Genomic DNA, 18,506 nt, shown 5'->3' on the forward strand with positions numbered 1-18,506 from the left:
ATGTGACTAGGGTCAGTGATGCGTGCATTTCCGGCCCGATGGCCGGAAGCGCTAGTTAACCCCTTCCCGACCTGTGACACAGCGTATGCGTCATGAAAGTCGGTGCCAATCCGACCTGTGACGCATATGCTGTGTCACAGAAAGATCGCGTCCCTGCAGATCGGGTGAAAGGGTTAACTCCCATTTCACCCGATCTGCAGGGACAGGGGGAGTGGTAGTTTAGCCCAGGGGGGGTGGCTTCACCCCCTCGTGGCTACGATCGCTCTGATTGGCTGTTGAAAGTGAAACTGCCAATCAGAGCGATTTGTAATATTTCACCTAAAAAAATGGTGAAATATTACAATCCAGCCATGGCCGATGCTGCAATATCATCGGCCATGGCTGGAAATACTAATGTGCCCCCACCCCACCCCTCCGATCGCCCCCCCAGCCCCCCGATCTGTGGCCCGCTCCCCTCCGTCCTGTGCTCCGCTCCCCCGTCCTCCTGCCCGCTCCCCCGTGCTCCAATCACACCCCCCGTGCTCCAATCAAACCCCCCCGCACTCCGATCCCCCCCCGTGCTCCGAACCACCCCCCCTGCACACCGATCCCCCCCCCCTGCACACCGATCCACCCGCCCGCACACCGATCACTCTCCCCCATGCACCCTGTGCCCTGATCTCCCCCCCTTATACTTACCGATCCTGGCGGGGTCCGTCAGTCTTCTTCCCCGAGCGCCGCCATGTTCCAAAATGGCGGGCGCATGCGCAGTGCGCCCGCCGAATCTGCCGGCCGGCAGATTCGTTCCAATGTGAATTTTGATCACTGTGATATAATCTATCACAGTGGTCAAAATAAAAAAACAGTAAATGACCCCCCCCATTTGTCCCCCATAGATAGGGACAATAATAAAATAAAGAATTTTTTTTTTTTTTCACTAAGGTTGGAGTTAGAACTAGGGTTAGGGTTAGGGTTAGGGGTAGGGTTAGGGGTAGGGGTAGGGTTAGGGTTAGGGGTAGGGTTAGGGTTAGGGGTAGGGGTAGGGTTAGGGGTAGGGTTAGGATTAGGGTTTCGGTATGTGCACACGTATTCTGGTCCTCTGCGGATTTTTCTGCAGCGGATTTGATAAATCCGCAGTGCTAAACCGCTGCGGATTTATGGCAGATTTACCGCGGTTTTTCTGCGCATTTCACTGCGGTTTTACAACTGCGATTTTCTATTGGAGCAGTTGTAAAACCGCTGTGGAATCCGCAGAAAGAAGTGACATGCTGCGGAATGTAAACCGCTGCGTTTCCGTGCAGTTTTTCCGCAGCATGTGTACAGCGATTTTTGTTTCCCATAGGTTTACATTGAAATGTAAACTCATGGGAAACTGCTGCGGATCCGCAGCGTTTTCCAAAGCGTGTGCACATACCTTTAGAATTAGGCTATGTGCACACGGTGCGGATTTGGCTGCGGATCCGCAGCGGATTGGCCGCTGCGGATCCGCAGCAGTGTTCCATCAGGTTTACAGTACCATGTAAACCTATGGAAAACCAAATCCGCTGTGCCCATGGTGCGGAAAATACCGCACGGAAACGCTGCGTTGTATTTTCCGCAGCATGTCAATTCTTTGTGCGGATTCCGCAGCGTTTTACACCTATTCCTCAATAGGAATCCGCAGGTGGAATCCGCAGGTGAAATCCGCAGGTAAAACGCAGTGCCTTTTACCCGCGGATTTTTCAAAAATGGTGCGGAAAAATCTCACACGAATCCGCAACGTGGGTACATAGCCTTAGGGTTAGGGTTGGGTTGGAATTAGGGTTGTGGTTAGGGTTAGGGGTGTGTTGGGGTTAGTGTTGTGGTTAGGGGTGTGTTGCGGTTAGGGTTGTGGTTAGGGTTACGGCTACAGTTGGGATAAGGGTTAGGGGTGTGTTGGCGTAAGAATTGAGGGGTTTCCACTGTTTAGGCACATCAGGGGGTCTCCAAACGCAACATGGCGCCACCATTGATTCCAGCCAATCTTTTATTCAAAAAGTCAAATGGTGCTCCTTCCCTTCCGAGCCCCGACGTGTGCCCAAACAGTGGTTTACCCCCACATATGGGGTATCAGTGTACTCAGGACAAACTGGGCAACAATTACTGGGGTCCAATTTCTCCTGTTACCCTTGAGAAAATAAAAAATTGCTTGCTAAAACATCATTTTTGAGGAAAGTAAAATGATTTTTTATTTTCACGGCTCTGCGTTGTAAACGTCTGTGAAGCACTTGGGGGTTCAAAGTGCTCACCACATATCTAGATAAGTTCCTTGGGGGGTCTAGTTTCCAAAATGGGGTCACTTGTGGGGGGTTTCTACTGTTTAGGCACACCAGGGGCTCTGCAAACGCAACGTGACGCCCGCAGACCATTCCATCAAAGTCTGCATTTCAAAACGTCACTACTTGACTTCCGAGCCCCGACATGTGCCCAAACAGTGGTTTACCCCCACATATGGGGTATCAGCGTACTCAGGACAAACTGGGCAACAATTACTGGGGTCCAATTTCTCCTGTTACCCTTGAGAAAATAAAAAATTGCTTGCTAAAACATCATTTTTGAGGAAAGAAAAATGATTTTTTATTTTCACGGCTCTGCGTTGTAAACGTCTGTGAAGCACTTGGGGGTTCAAAGTGCTCACCACATATCTAGATAAGTTCCTTGGGGGGTCTAGTTTCCAAAATGGGGTCACTTGTGGGGGGTTTCTACTGTTTAGGCACACCAGGGGCTCTGCAAACGCAACGTGACGCCCGCAGACCATTCCATCAAAGTCTGCATTTTAAAAGTCACTACTTCCCTTCTGAGCCCCGACGTGTGCCCAAACAGTGGTTTACCCCCACATATGGGGTATCAGCGTACTCAGGAGAAACTGGACAACAACTTTTGGGGTCCAATTTCTCCTGTAACCCTTGGGAAAATAAAAAATTCTGGGCTAAAAAATTATTTTTGAGGAAAGAAAACGTATTTATTATTTTCACTGCTCTGTGTTATAAACTTCTGTGAAGCACTTGGGGGTTCAAAGTGCTCACCTCACATCTAGATAAGTTCCTTTCGGGGTCTAGTTTCTAAAATGGGGTCACTTGTGGGGGGTTTCTACTGTTTAGCCACATCAGGGGCTCTGCAAACGCAACGTAACGCCCGCAGAGCATTCCATCAAAGTCTGCATTTCAAAATGTCACTACTTGACTTCCGAGCCCCGACATGTGCCCAAACTGTGGTTTACCCCCACATATGGGGTATCAGCGTACTCAGGAGAAACTGTACAACAACTTTTGGGGTCAAATTTCTCCTGTTACCCTTGGGAAAATAATAAATTGCAGGCTAAAAAATCATTTTAGAGAAAATAAAATTTTTATTTTATTTTCATGGCTCTGCGTTATAAACTTCTGTGAAGCACTTGGAAGTTCAAAGTCCTCACCACACATCTAGATTAGTTCCTTTGGGGGTCTAGTTTCCAAAATGGGGTCATATGTGGGGGATCTCCAATGTTTAGGCACACAGGGGCTCTCCAAACGTGACATGGTGTCCGCTAATGATTGGAGCTAATTTTCCATTTAAAAAGCCAATTGGCGTGCCTTCCCTTCCGAGCCCTGCCGTGCGCCCAAACAGTGGTTTACCCCCACATATGGGGTATCAGCGTACTCAGGACAAACTGGACAACAACATTTGCGGTCCAATTTCTCCTATTACCCTTGGCAAAATAGGAAATTCCAGGCTAAAAATCATTTTTGAGGAAAGAAAAATTATTTTTTATTTTCATGGCTCTGCATTATAAACTTCTGTGAAGCACCTGGGGGTTTACAGTGCTCAATATGCATCTAGATAAGTTCCTTGGGGGGTCTAGTTTCCAAAATGGGGTCACTTGTGGGGGAGCTCCAATGCATAGGCACACAGGGGCTCTCTAAACGCGACATGGTGTCCGCTAACAATTGGAGCTAATTTTCCATTCAAAAAGTCAAATGGCGCGCCTTCCCTTCCGAGCCCTGCCGTGTGCCCAAACAGTGGTTTACCCCCACATATGAGGTATCGGCGTACTCGGGAGAAATTGCCCAACAAATTTTAGGATTCATTTTATCCTATTGCCCATGTGAAAATGAAAAACTGAGGCGAAAAGAATTTTTTTGTGAAAAAAAAAGTACTTTTTCATTTTTACAGATCAATTTGTGAAGCACCTGAGGGTTTAAAGTGCTCAATATGCATCTAGATAAGTTCCTTGGGGGGTCTAGTTTCCAAAATGGGGTCATTTGTGGGGGAGCTCCAATGTTTAGGCACACGGGGGCTCTCCAAACACGACATGGTGTCCGCTAACGATGGAGATAATTTTTCATTCAAAGAGTCAAATGGCGCTCCTTCCCTTCCGAACCTTACCATGTGCCCAAACAGTGGTTTACCTCCACATGTGAGGTATCGGTGTACTCATGAGAAATTGCCCAACAAATTTTAGGATCCATTTTATCCTGTTGCCCATGTGAAAATGAAAAAAATTGAGGCTAAAAGAATTTTTTTGTGAAAAAAAAGTACTTTTTCATTTTTACGGATCAATTTGTGAAGCCCCCGGGGGTTCAAAGTTCTCACTATGCATCTAGATAAGTTCCTTGGGGCGTCTAGTTTCCAAAATGGGGTCACGTGTGGGGGAGCTCCAATTTTTAGGCACACGGGGGCTCTCCAAACGTGACATGGTGTCCGCTAAAGAGTGGAGCCAATTTTTCATTCAAAAAGTCAAATGGCGCTCCTTCCCTTCCAAGCCCTGCCGTGCGCCCAAACAGTGGTTTACCCCCACATATGAGGTATCAGCGTACTCAGGACAAATTGGACAACAACTTTCGTGGTTCAGTTTCTCCTTGTACCATTGGGAAAATAAAAAAAATGTTGCTAAAAGATAATTTTTGTGACTAAAAAGTTAAATGTTCATTTTTTCCTTCCATGTTGCTTCTGCTGCTGTGAAGCACCTGAAGGGTTAAAAAACTTCTTGAATGTGGTTTTGAGCACCTTGAGGGGTGCATTTTTTAGAATGGTGTCACTTTTGGGTATTTTCATCCATATAGACCCCTCAAACTGACTTCAAATGTGAGGTGGTCCCTAAAAAAAATGGTTTTGTAAATTTCGTTGTAAAAATGAGAAATCGCTGGTCAAATTTTAACTCTTATAACTTCCTAGCAAAAAAAAATGTTGTTTCCAAAATTGTGTTGGTGTAAAGTAGACATGTGGGAAATGTTATTTATTAACTATTTTGTGTCACATAACTCTCTGGTTTAACAGAATAAAAATTCAAAATGTGAAAATTGCGAAATTTTCAAAATTTTCGCCAAATTTCCGTTTTTATCACAAATAAACGCAGAATTTATTGACCTAAATTTACCACTAACATGAAGCCCAATATGTCACGAAAAAACAATCTCAGAACCGCTAGGATCCGTTGAAGCGTTCCTGAGTTATTACCTCATAAAGGGACACTGGTCAGAATTGCAAAAAACGGCCAGGTCATTAAGGTCAAAATAGGCTGGGTCATGAAGGGGTTAAATGCCGCTTTCAGCGCTTGACAGAGGGATTTAACTAGTTAATAGCGGCGGATGGATCGCGATTCCACCCGCCGCTATTGCGGGCACAAGTCAGCTGTACAAAACAGCTGACATGTTGCGGCTTTGATGTGGGCTGAGCGCCAGAGCCCACATCGAATGGGGAGACAAGACATGTGCAGTACTAGTATGGTGCATGTCGTTAAGGGGTTAAAAAGGGTTTTCTGGCTTCAAAAAAGGAGAAAAAAAATTCCCGTTAACCAGCAGGAAAAAAAACAAAAACAAACAATGCTTTCGTTTCCCCCCCCCTGGGTCCGGCACAATGCATTCAATGATGCTCCCGGTGTCTTATTCTCTGCAGTATTGTAGCCAATCAGTGATTTTAGTGGCTTGTGCCAACAACTCAGCAAGAACTGCTGAGCTCCCTTATTGGTAGGAGTGGGGTCCAAGTGATGTCCGTTCTGCAGACAACAGACATCGGGAGCAGCCTCAGACTCAGCGCTGGACCTAGAGAGGGTGAGAAAAGGACGGCATGCAAACTGCAGATGTGGAACACAGGTGTTTCTCAGAGCTTCTTTAAACTAATAAATTAAACTTGCAAATTGGGCAGGGCAATGTGTGGACATATTAATTCCTTTTTCTGAACAGACAAATACAAAGGGAACTGGTCAAGAGGTATGGCCGATAATACGGCCATCACCTTTCAGGGCTGATATACAGCATTCTATAATGCTGTATATCTGCCCCCAACCAGACCTGTAAGAGAAGAAAAGAGAAGATGGGAGGCGCCGGACCAAGACCAGCGGTGCCCATCGGACCGGACCGCACTGCAGGTGAGTATAATAAAAGTTATTTTTCTTCTCTTACAGATCGGGTTGGGGGGCAGATATACAGCATTATAGAATGGTGTAGATCAGCCCTGAAAGGTGGTGGCCGTATCGCTTATCAGCCAAACTTGGCGACAGGTTCACTTTAAAATGTCAAAAACTGATTCATAGCATTACTGATGCAAACAGGAGGCAGATTAACCTGATTATGGGATCCATCTGGGATAAATTATATGTCAATGTTTACAACTGAAAGAAAAAAAAATTGAATATAAAAGCCTATTCTTCTGTTCTAAATCAAAGGACGCATTTTGAAAATGAAAATTTTATTCCCATCCCCATAAAATAAAACAACACAAGGTATTGCCTATTGCTGTGAAGCCCCAGATGTGTATGCGACTGCTACTTCATTCACTATCTAGGATACCACCAGATATAGCCAATCTGTGTACTGAGCAGTCACTTAGGCAATGAATGGAGTGAAGGCAGAGCATGAGTACATCTGCCTCATTTTAACTCCTTTCCGACATAAGGCTTAATAGTACGCCCATGTCGGACTCCCCGTGCCGGAACCCGCATCTTTCAGGGCACATGACAGCTGATCCATACAGCCGACATGTGCCCACACCCGCCGTCACATGACAGCGGTCACCGATGGGTCGGCATGGCAACCAGAGGTCTGCAGCAGACCTCTATGGTCGTCATTGCCATATTGCTATGAGCGCCGCCCCGCAGTCGGCGCTCATAGCAAGTGAGCATTTCTGCTACACACAGTAGATTTGATCACCGCCTGCGTAGATACTATTGAAGCATGAAAAAGGTAAAAAAAAAAAAAAAAAAAGTGTTTTTAAAGATAAAAAAATATTAAAAAGTTCAAATCACCCCCTTTCGCCACATTCAAAATAAAACACTTTAAAAAAGATTAAATATTCACATATTTGATATCGCCGTGTTCAGAACAGACCAATCAATAAAAAAAAAAATAATTAATCCGATTGCTAAACGGTGTAACGAGAAAAGAAAATTAAACGCCAGAATTAAATATTTTGGTTGCCGCTACATTGCAATAAACTTTAATAATGGGAGATCAAAAGATCAAATTTACACTAAAATGGCATCATTAAAAACATCAGCTCAGGGTGCAAAAAATAAGCCCTCACCCAACCCCAGATCACAAAAAATGGAGACGCCATGGCTATCGGAAAATGGTGTTTTTTTGTTAATGTGTTTTGGGGTTTTTTTAAACCAAATTTTGGAGGGTTTTTTTTTCCCCAACACTTAAATAAAAAAGAACCTAGACATGTTTGGTGTCTATAAACTCGTAATGACCTCGAGAATCATAATGGCAGGTCAGTTTTAGCATTTACTGAACATGGTAAAAAAGAAAAACAAAATAGAACTGTGGAATTGAACTTTTTTTTTTTTTTTTAATTTCACCGCACTTGGAATTTTGGTCTTGTTTTCAAGTACACAATATGTTAAATGCAATGCGGTCGTTCAAAAGTACAACTTGTTCTGCAAAAAACAAGCCCTCACGTGGCCATATTGACTGAAAAATAAAAAAAGAGTTATGGCTCTGGGAAGAAGGGAAGCAAAAAACAAATTCAAAGACTCAAATACCCCTCCTGGTCGTTAAGGGTTACAGAGTCCAATCTTCGGATCATTGAAGTCACACAGAAGTGTGAACATGGTCTCAAGACTTATTTTTTTTTGTGGTCACACTATTTGGCTTAGGTGACCGTGGAAAAACAAATAATAGCAACAAATTCTATTGACAATACATTTTTAACAAATTTCCTATTCTCTAACTGGTTGTGAGCAGGCAGAATAGAATAGCCAGTAGATGTTTGACCAACCATGTGGAATTGATCTTACCTCCATTTCAGGTTTGACTTTATTGTCCAAACATTCTATAAGGAAAAAAAAAAGCGAAATTAAGTAGCTGTACAACAGGAAATCAAAAAGATAGCTCCACTTGACTGTGGCTTCCATTGTCTTGTGTTAAACCTCATATTATTAATCTGCTGGCTAATTTGTCAGCTCATTTAGGGCAATGCTGCATTCTACCATCTATGAAATGGCAATATAATAGCACACCAACTAGTACTTATTCTCAAAACTTACCCTGTTCTTTCTTAGGAGTTACAACCTCGCCTGCGTCGTCCTTTACACAAACTCTGCAGAAATGAGAGTGTTCATATCGTTACACCTCCCCATCCATAATATAGAAGCCCACATTTAAGGAGAAATATTTAAATTTACATATATCCACTTCTAGGGAAATTTTTACATTTGTTTGTAGGTAACAGCTGAAAAAGTTTTTTTTTTCTTGTTTTTTTTTTTTGCAGCTTTCACATACTCTGAACCTCAGACTATAGTGTTCGCGACATTTGTTATAAGTTTCCTGTGGGAGACACTACCTGCCTATGTTGTGTATTTTTTACCACAAAGGACATTTATCCTGTATCCACTGCATAGGTGATGATAAAGTCTAACTGATTTTCCTCCAACAAATACATTTCAGACCCTTTTCAACATCTATGACACTGAAGAGAGTTTGCCATTTACACAAACACTGTAAAAGCATGAAATAATCTTCCTTACCCAATTTTCAGCAAAATAACAAGTCAAGAAAAAACAAATATAAATTAAAGCCTCCAAGAGACCCAGAGTAATTTAGAATTTATTTTGGCATAACGTCCGTTTTACTGTGTGGGCCAATCATTTACCTATGGCTTTATTTGAAGCCGGGACTATGAATCAAACAAATCAGTTTGTCATGTAGACTTGATCACTATTACTTACTCACACTGACCTGAAACAAAGTTTCTCTTTTGTACAGTATTTTAACGTCTGATCGCAACAGCTCAGGTTTTCCCTTGGTCTTCTTTCCTTAACGCTGATCTTAACAGTGGAAAAAGACAAACAGTCATCAATGTACTGCCACGTAATAAAGAAAATCAAGCGAGTTGTCTTAAGTTTGGTGCACCTTACAGAGCGCTCATTTACCAGCCTGTGAAACAATGGCAGGACAGAATGATTACAGTCCTGTCCACATATAATACATTATGGGGGGAAATATCTCCTGTTTATGATAACTATTTTATTTTTGCTTGCATAAATGAACAGATCACTTAAAAAATTTTTAAAAAAATTAACATTTCACTCATACATCGAATGGTTGCCATATTTACACAAGGCTGACAAACGGGAACAAGAATTCTCTCAAATGCTAGTCCATTGATCATATGCTCATCTAAATGTACCATAGGGCCTTAACCCTGCCAGTCCATAACAATAAATGTTTGGTACTTTTAGCTGGTGTTCAACCACGTGCAAATTGGTGTTGAGTGCATTTATGGGGCGTTTTAGCAACAATGACTACAGAATCATAAAGGGATAACTCTCTTTTACCGCTTATCAGCTTTAGAAATAGCTTCTCGAGAGCTCACGGTTTAAAGAGACGGTTCTAGGTCCAAGACAGGCCTGCCAGTGATTCTGTATTAGGGCATACCTTACATATACCTCAAAATCTTCCTGAGCATTTTACAAGAGATGTGCGTATTCCAAAGTATTATAATAAAATATAAAAGTCCCCTTGTGGTGGAAACAAAATAACAGTTTTTAAAGAGACATTATAACCCTTGTAATGCAATGAGCCAAAGCACATACAAATATTCCTGTCCGGAAGGACAAAGTTAGCAATGTTTGAGCGTTCAAAAGCTTTGTTCGCCGATTATCACAGAAGAGTGGGATCTTTTATACAGATCTCACTTGGGGAAATGGGGGGCGAGAAAAAAAAAACAAAACTTAAGATGACTAGCTGCACATTATGGCCCCCGACACCATAATCCTGGGAGCATCATGTTGCTCACATGGTCTACAGATGGAAATTCGAGGCTCAAAAAGTAATGGAGGCTGGAATGAAGGTCTATCCTCTTCAGCAATGAGTCACAATTTTCTCTTAGACAAAATATTAGCTGGAAATTGATCTAGAGAATGTGTGAGCAACGCCATGAAAAGACCTTCATGGGCCATTACGCCAGACTTCCTCTCAGGATTATGTTGTGTGGTGGCATAATAGACAGTAGCTGAACCCCTCTAATCTTCATTCCATCTACTCTGACAGCTCTGTGTTTCATTTATCTGGATGTGGGACTAGTGGTACGACCACTTGTTTAACCCCTACATGACATTAGGAGTACATGTACTGCACTGTGGTGGGGAGGGGGGGTTAGCACAAACCGCTGTACATGTACAACGTGACAACCGCGTAGGCATCCGCACTATAAGAGCCGACTTCCTGCGGCAAAGCCCATGATCTGTGCTAGTGCCGATCACGGGAGTTTAACCCCTCTGATGCCACTGCCAATAGTGACAGCTCCCCCTCTGATGGGCACAACACGATTGTCATCTGTAAGTTCCTGCTCAGAGCAATCACTGACATGCCTCCTCCCAGTGTGCAATGCAAGGTATAAAAAAAAAAAAAATTATATATTTTATCACAAAATAAAAAAAAATGGAAAAATTATTAATCCAATAAATACATTTATGCAAAAAAAAAAACAAGCAAGCAAATAAAGTACACATTCTTAGTATCGTTTAGCCTTTTCTGGAACAATCTGTCAAAACTATCCCACTAGTTAACTTAATGGCAAAAAACTATGCTTTCTCATCACACAGCTAAACAAAAAATTGGAATAAAACACAATCAAAAAGTCGAATGTACATAAAAATGTTATCAATGAAAAGTTAAAAGTCGCACAAAAAACAAGCTGCCATACAGCCCCATCAGCGGAAAAATAAAGAAGCTATAGCTCTCAAAATAGAGATGCAAAAACAATTCATTTTTTTCTATAAAAGTAGTTTTTAATAGTGTAAAATAGGGAAGAAAAAAAAAAGATACAAAATGCGATATCGCCGTAATCATATTGTCACAAAGAATGAAAGTTGACTCTTGCAAAATTACGATTTTTGGGATGCAGAATGAACAAAAAACAGCAATTTAGGATTTTATTTTTTTTTACAAAACAAACAAGTCTTTAGTGTGCGATAGCAGTCAAACATAAAAAAAAAACAGCATAAATCTGGTATGTCTGTAATGCACCGACCCGAAGAAGAATGTTGTCTAATCACTTATACTGCATAAGAAATGTCATGAATAATAGATAAAACGAATTCTTCACCTGCTGTTGATTTCTTCATTCTGCCTGAAAGATCAGAGTAAGGCTTAGCTCACATTTATCCTGCACTCTGCGCTTACACCGGGGTCACTGTATAGATCTCTGAAATACGTGATTCAGACGAAACCCCCAGCAGAAGATTCCTTATAATGAGGCAGATGGAGATACTGTGGACGCCGTCTGGCTTATGATCCGGCGGTGTCCCTCTTTTAAAACGTGTATTAACCCCTTTCTGCCATTAGACGTACTATTGCGTCCATGTGGGGTGGGCTTTACTTCCCAAGGACGCAATAGTACGTCATATGCGATCGGCAGCGCTCACGGGGGGAGCGCCGCCGATCGCGGCCGGGTGTCAGCTGTTTATCGCAGCTGACATCCGGCACTATGTGCCAGGAGCGGTCACGGACCGCCCCCGGCACATTAACCCCCGGCACACCGCGATCAAAGATGATCGCGATGTGCCGGCGGTACAGGGAAGCACCGCGCAGGGAGGGGGCTCCCTGCGGGCTTCCCTGAGCCCCCCGCAGCAACGCGATGTGATCGCGTTGCTGCGAGGGTCTCACCTCCCTCCCTGCTCCCTCCAGCCCCGGATCCAAGATGGCCGCGGATCCGGGTCCTGCAGGGAGGGAGGTGGCTTCACAGAGCCTGCTCAGAGCAGGCACTGTGAAGGCTGCAGCGCTGCATGTCAGATCAGTGATCTGACAGAGTGCTGTGCAAACTGTCAGATCACTGATCTGTGATGTCCCCCCCTGGGACAAAGTAAAAAAGTAAAAAAAAAAAATTTCAAATGTGTAAAAAAAAAATAAAAAAAAATATTCCAAAATAATGAAAAAAAAAAAAAAATATTATTCCCATAAATACATTTCTTTATCTAAATAAAAAAAAAAAACAATAAAAGTACACATATTTAGTATCGCCGCGTCCGTAACGGCCCGACCTATAAAACTGGCCCACTAGTTAACCCCTTCAGTAAACACCGTAAGAAAAAAAAAAAAAGAGGCAAAAAACAACGCTTTATTATCATACCGCCGAACAAAAAGTGGAATAACACGCGATCAAAAAGACAGATATAAATAACCATGGTACTGCTGAAAGCGTCATATTGTCCCGCAAAAAACGAGCCGCCATACAGCATCATCAGCAAAAAAATAAAAAAGTTATAGTCCTGAGAATAAAGTGATGCAAAAATAATTATTTTTTCTATAAAATAGTTTTTATCGTATAAAAGCGCCAAAACATAAAAAAATGATATAAATGAGGTATCGCTGTAATCGTACTGACCCGAAGAATAAAACTGCTTCATCAATTTTACCAAACGCGGAACGGTATAAACGCCTCCCCCAAAAGAAATTCATGAATAGCTGGTTTTTGGTCATTCTGCCTCACGAAAATCGGAATAAAAAGCGATCAAAAAATGTCACGTGCCCGAAAATGTTACCAATAAAAACATCAACTCGTCCCGCAAAAAACAAGACCTCACATGACTCTGTGGACCAAAATATAGAAAAATTATAGCTCTCAAAATGTGGTAACGCAAAAAATATTTTTTGCAATAAAAAGCGTCTTTCAGTGTGTGACGGCTGCCAATCATAAAAATCCGCTAAAAAACCCGCTATAAAAGTAAATCAAACCCCCCTTCATCACCCCCTTAGTTAGGGAAAAATTTAAAAAATGTATTTATTTCCATTTTCCCATTAGGGCTAGGGTTAGAGTTAGGGCTAGGGCTAGGGTTAGGGCTAGGGTTAGGGCTAGGGTTAGGGCTAGGGTTAGGGCTAGGGTTAGGGCTAGGGTTAGGATTAGGGTTAGGGCTAGGGTTAGGGCTAGGGCTACAGTTTGGGTTGGGGCTAAAGTTACAGTTAGGGTTTAGATTACATTTACGGTTGGGAATAGGGTTGGGATTAGGGTTAGGGGTGTGTCAGGGTTAGAGGTGTGGTTAGGGTTACTGTTGGGATTAGGGTTAGGGATGTGTTTGGATTAGGGTTTCAGTTATAATTGGGGGGTTTCCACTGTTTAGGCACATCAGCATCAGGGGCTCTTCAAACGCGACATGGCGTCCGATCTCAATTCCAGCCAATTCTGCGTTGAAAAAGTAAAACAGTGCTTCTTCCCTTCCGAGCTCTCCCGTGTGCCCAAACAGGGGTTTACCCCAACATATGGGGTATCAGCGTACTCAGGACAAATTGGACAACAACTTTTGGGGTCCAATTTCTCCTGTTACCCTTGGGAAAATACAAAACTCGGGGCTAAAACATATTTTTTGTGGGAAAAAAAAAGATTTTTTATTTTCACGGCTCTGCGTTATAAACTGTAGTGAAACACTTGGGGGTTCAAAGTTCTCACAACACATCTAGATTAGTTCCCTGGGGGGTCTAGTTTCCAATATGGGGTCACTTGTGGGGGGTTTCTACTGTTTAGGTACATTAGGGGTTCTGCAAACGCAATGTGACGTCTGCAGACCATTCCATCTAAGTCTGCATTCCAAATGGCGCTCCTTCCCTTCCGAGCTCTGCCATGCGCTCAAACGGTGGTTTCCCCCAACATACGGGGTATCAGCGTACTCAGGACAAATTGGACAACAACTTTTGGGGTCGAATTTCTCCTCTTACCCTCGGGAAAATACAAAACTGGGGGCTAAAAAATAATTTTGGGGGGAAAGATTTTTTTTTTTTAATTTTCACGGCTCTGCGTTACAAACTGTAGTGAAACACTTGGGGGTTCAAAGCTATCACAACACATCTAGATGAGTTCCTTAGGGGGTCTAGTTTCCAAAATGGTGTCACTTGTGGGAGGTTTCTACTGTTTAGGTACATTAGGGGCTCTGCAAATGCAATGTGACACCTGCAGACCATTCCATCTAAGTCCTCATTCCAAATGGAGCTCCTTCCCTTCCGAGCCCTCCCATGCGCCCAAACAGTGGTTCCCCCCCACACATGGGGTATCAGCGCACTCAGGACAAATTGGACAACAAATTGTGGGGTCGAATTTCTCCTGTTACCCTTGGGAAAATACAAAACTGGGGGCTAAAAAATAATTTTTGTGGGAAAAAATTTTTGTTTTATTTTTACGGCTCTCCATTATAAACTTCTGTGAAGCCCTTGGTGGGTCAAAGCGCTCAGCACACATCTAGATAAGTTCCTAAGGGGGTCTACTTTCCAAAATGGTGTCACTTGTGGGGGGTTTCTACTGTTTAGGTACATTAGGGGCTCTGCAAACGCAATGTGACACCTGCAGACCATTCCATCTAAGTCTGCATTCAAATGGCACTCCTTCCCTTCTGAGCCCTCCCATGTGCCCAAACAGTGGTTCCCCCCACATATGGTGTATCATCGCACTCAGGACAAATTGGGCAACAAATTTTGGGGTCCAATTTCTCCTGTTACCCTCAGGAAAATACAAAACTGGGGGCTAAAAAAATAATTTTTGTGGGAAAAAAATTTTGTTTTATTTTTACGGCTCTGCATTATAAACTTTTGTGAAGCACTTGGTGGGTCAAAGTGCTCACCACACCTCTAGATAAGTTCCTTAGGGGGTCTACTTTCCAAAATGGTGTCATTTGTGGGGGGTTTCAATGTTTAGGCACATCAGTGGCTCTTCAAACGCAACATGGCGTCCCATCTCAATTCCTGTCAATTTTGCATTGAAAAGTCAAACGGCGCTCCTTCCCTTCCGAGCTCTCCCATCCGCCCAAACAGTGGTTTACCCCCACATATGGGCTATCAGCGTACTCAGGACAAATTGTACAACAACTTTTGGGGTCCAATTTCTTCTCTTACCCTTGGGAAAATAAAAAATTGGGGGCGAAAAGATAATTTTTGTGAAAAAATATGATTTTTTATTTTTACGGTTCTACATTATAAACTTCTGTGAAGCACTTGTTGGGTCAAAGTGCTCACCACACCTCTAGATAAGTTCCTTAGGGGGTCTACTTTCCAAAATGGTGTCACTTGTGGGGGGTTTCAATGTTTAGCCACATCAGGGGCTCTCCAAACGAAACATGGCGTCCCATCTCAATTCCAGTCAATTTTGCATTGAAAGTCAAATGGCACTCCTTCGCTTCCGAGCTCTGCCATGCGCCCAAACAGTGGTTTACCCCCACATGTGGGGTATTGGCATACTCAGGACAAATTGTACAACAATGTTTGGGGTCCATTTTCTCCTGTTACCCTTGGTAAAATAAAACAAATTGGAGCTGAATTAAATTTTTTGTGAAAAAAAGTTAAATGTTCATTTTTATTTAAACATTCAAAAAATTCCTGTGAAGCACCAGAAGGGTTAATAAACTTCTTGAATATGGTTTTGAGCACCTTGAGGGGTATAGTTTTTAGAATGGTGTCACACTTGGGTATTTTCTATCATATAGACCCCTCAAAATGACTTCAAATGAGATGTGGTCCCTAAAATAAAATGGTGTTGTAGAAATGAGAAATTGCTGGTCAACTTTTAACCCTTATAACTCCCTAACAAAAAAAAATTTTGTTTCCAAAATTGTGCTGATGTAAAGTAGACATGTGGGAAATGTTATTTATTAAGTATTTTGTGTGACATATCTCTGTGATTTAATTGCATAAAAATTCAAAGTTGGAAAATTGCGAAATTTTCATAATTTTCGCCAAATTTCCGTTTTTTTCACAAATAAACGCAGGTACTATCAAATAATTTTTACCATTGTCATGAAGTACAATATGTCACGAGAAAACAATGTCAGAATCACCAGGATCCATTGAAGCGTTCCAGAGTTATAACCTCATAAAGGGACAGTGGTCAGAATTGTAAAAATTGGCCCGGTCATTAACGTGCAAACCACCCTTGGGGGTAAAGGGGTTAAAGTGCAGTGCACCTCTGGGGGGAAAAAGGAAACCGCTGAACAGAGGCCAGACTGATTCTAGAGTAACTCTGCTGCCTCAGTGATTAGATCCCTCAGGGGTCTCATCTGAATCACAATTTGAAAATTTAAATGGAAACCCTGATGCAAGTGCTCAACATAAAGCACTGGATAAATGTGATCCAATATGTTATGTAAAATGTCCCCAATAAAAGCTTTAAAGGGACACGGTCACCTGGATTTGGAGGGAACAATCTTCAGCCATGGAGGCGGGGTTTTGGAGTTTTTGATTCACCCTTTCCTTACCCGCTGGCTGCATGCTGGCTGCAATATTGGATTGAAGTTCATTCTCTGTCCTCCATAGTACACGCCTGCGCAAGGCAAGATTGTCTTGTGCAGGCGTGTACTACGGAGGACAGAGAATGAACTTCAATCCAATATTGCAGCCTGCATGCAGCCAGCGGGTAAGGAAAGGGTGAATCAAACACCCAAAAACCCCGCCTCCATGGCTGAAGATTGTTCCCTCCAAATTCAGGTGACAGTGTCCCTTTAACTCAATCAAAAAAAAAAAAAAAAGATCTGCTATCAGTCAATGCCCACCAAAAGAAATCCAGGGAATTCTGCTCCCCCAATCCAAATGCCCCCCCATAGTGTGTGTAAACCACATTTTGCTTTTCTATAGCACCGAGAGTTCTCTTAATTTAAGGGGTCCATGTCTCCAAATGCACAAGCAGAGACTACAATGAATGGGAACTACAATGGCAGATTTGCAATTTTCACTCAACAGTATTCAATGTTGTTTGTCTCTGGCATACACCCAAGGAGTCAAAATAGTCATTGCACCTGTAGATACACTCCCAGAGGGTGTAATTTCCAAAATGAGGTCACATGAGGAGGAATTCTGCTCTTTTGGCACTTAGGGGCTCTGTATATTGATTCAGCAAACTATTGTACAATAATTTGCCCTCCAAGAGTCAAATAGCACCACTTCCTCTCCAAGTTGCGCCGTGTGGCTAAGCAGTACGTTATAGCCACATATGGGGTATTGCCAAGTTCAGCAAAAATGAACATTGTGTGACATTTTGTTGCCAGTTTTACCTATTTCTCCATGTAAAAATGAAAAATCTGGGGCTAAAACAACATTTTTGTGTTAAAAGGTAATTATTTTTTCACCACCTCATGGTATAAAATTCTGTGACACACGTGATATTAATATGATCACTGTACCCTTAGATGAATTCATTCTGCAGAGTAGTTTGTAAGATAAAATTACTTATGGGTGTTGCTACTGTTCTCGCACCTCTGGTTCTATCACTGTGACATGACACCGTCAAACCATTCCAACCAGGTGTGTGCTAAAATATGGCGCTCCTTCCCTTCTGAGTTTTGCACTGTGCCTCAAAAATAGCTTTCGACCACATGAGGTATTGACGTACTCAGGAGAAATTGCTTAACATTTTGTGGCCCATTTTCTCCAATTATAAGTTTTGAAAATGACAAACTTGGAGCCAATGTAACATTTTAGTGGACAAAAGGCAATTTTGCATTGACTGAGACCAATGTAATAGGCGATTCACAGAATTGTGAGGGTGAAGAATGCTCAGTACACTGCTAGATGAATTCCTCAAGAGGTGCAGTTTCTAAAATGGGGGCACTTATGTTTTTTTTTTTGCTGTTTTGGCATGTCAGGGGCTCTTCAAATGTGACATGGCATTCACAATCTGTTTCAGCCAAAATTGTGCCCCTTCCCTTCTGAGCCCTGCAGTGTGCCAAAAAAGTGGTTTTCCACAACATATGGGTATCTTGTGCTCAGGAGTAATTGCACAACAAATTGTATGGTCCATTTTCTCCTGTTACCCTTATGAAAAATTTTGGGGAAAAAAATGTTTTTCATTTTCACGGTTCAACATTATAATATTCTGTGAAGTACCTGGGGGCACGAGGTGCTCACCGCATCTCTAGAAAAGTTCCTTGAGGAGTGTAGTTTCCAAAATGGGGGGGGGGGATTTCAACTGTTTAGAAACAAAAGGAGTTCTGCAGATGCAACATGGCGTCCGCCATCTATTCTAGTCAATTTTACCCTCAAGAAGTCAAATGGCGCTCCTTCCCTTTTGAGCACTGCCGTGCACCCAAACAGTAGTTTCCCACCACAAGTGGGGTATCT

General features: G+C 42.6%; 1 protein-coding gene across 2 annotated transcripts in view; it reads right to left on the minus strand.

The window, feature by feature from the left end:
- The window catches only part of SCAF11 (SR-related CTD associated factor 11), a 207,905-nt gene that overhangs the window by 149,854 nt on the left and 39,545 nt on the right, over window positions 1-18,506 (minus strand). For both annotated transcript variants that reach the window (XM_069764481.1, XM_069764483.1), the window contains exons 5-7: window positions 9,153-9,241; window positions 8,462-8,514; window positions 8,213-8,247 (exon numbers count right to left, since the gene is read on the minus strand). In XM_069764481.1, the coding sequence (XP_069620582.1) occupies window positions 8,213-8,247; window positions 8,462-8,514; window positions 9,153-9,241 (177 nt within the window). The remainder of the gene's footprint in view (window positions 1-8,212; window positions 8,248-8,461; window positions 8,515-9,152; window positions 9,242-18,506) is intronic.

This window comes from Ranitomeya imitator, chromosome 4 (genome assembly GCF_032444005.1).
Source record: "Ranitomeya imitator isolate aRanImi1 chromosome 4, aRanImi1.pri, whole genome shotgun sequence".
Lineage (NCBI taxonomy): Eukaryota > Metazoa > Chordata > Amphibia > Anura > Dendrobatidae > Ranitomeya > Ranitomeya imitator.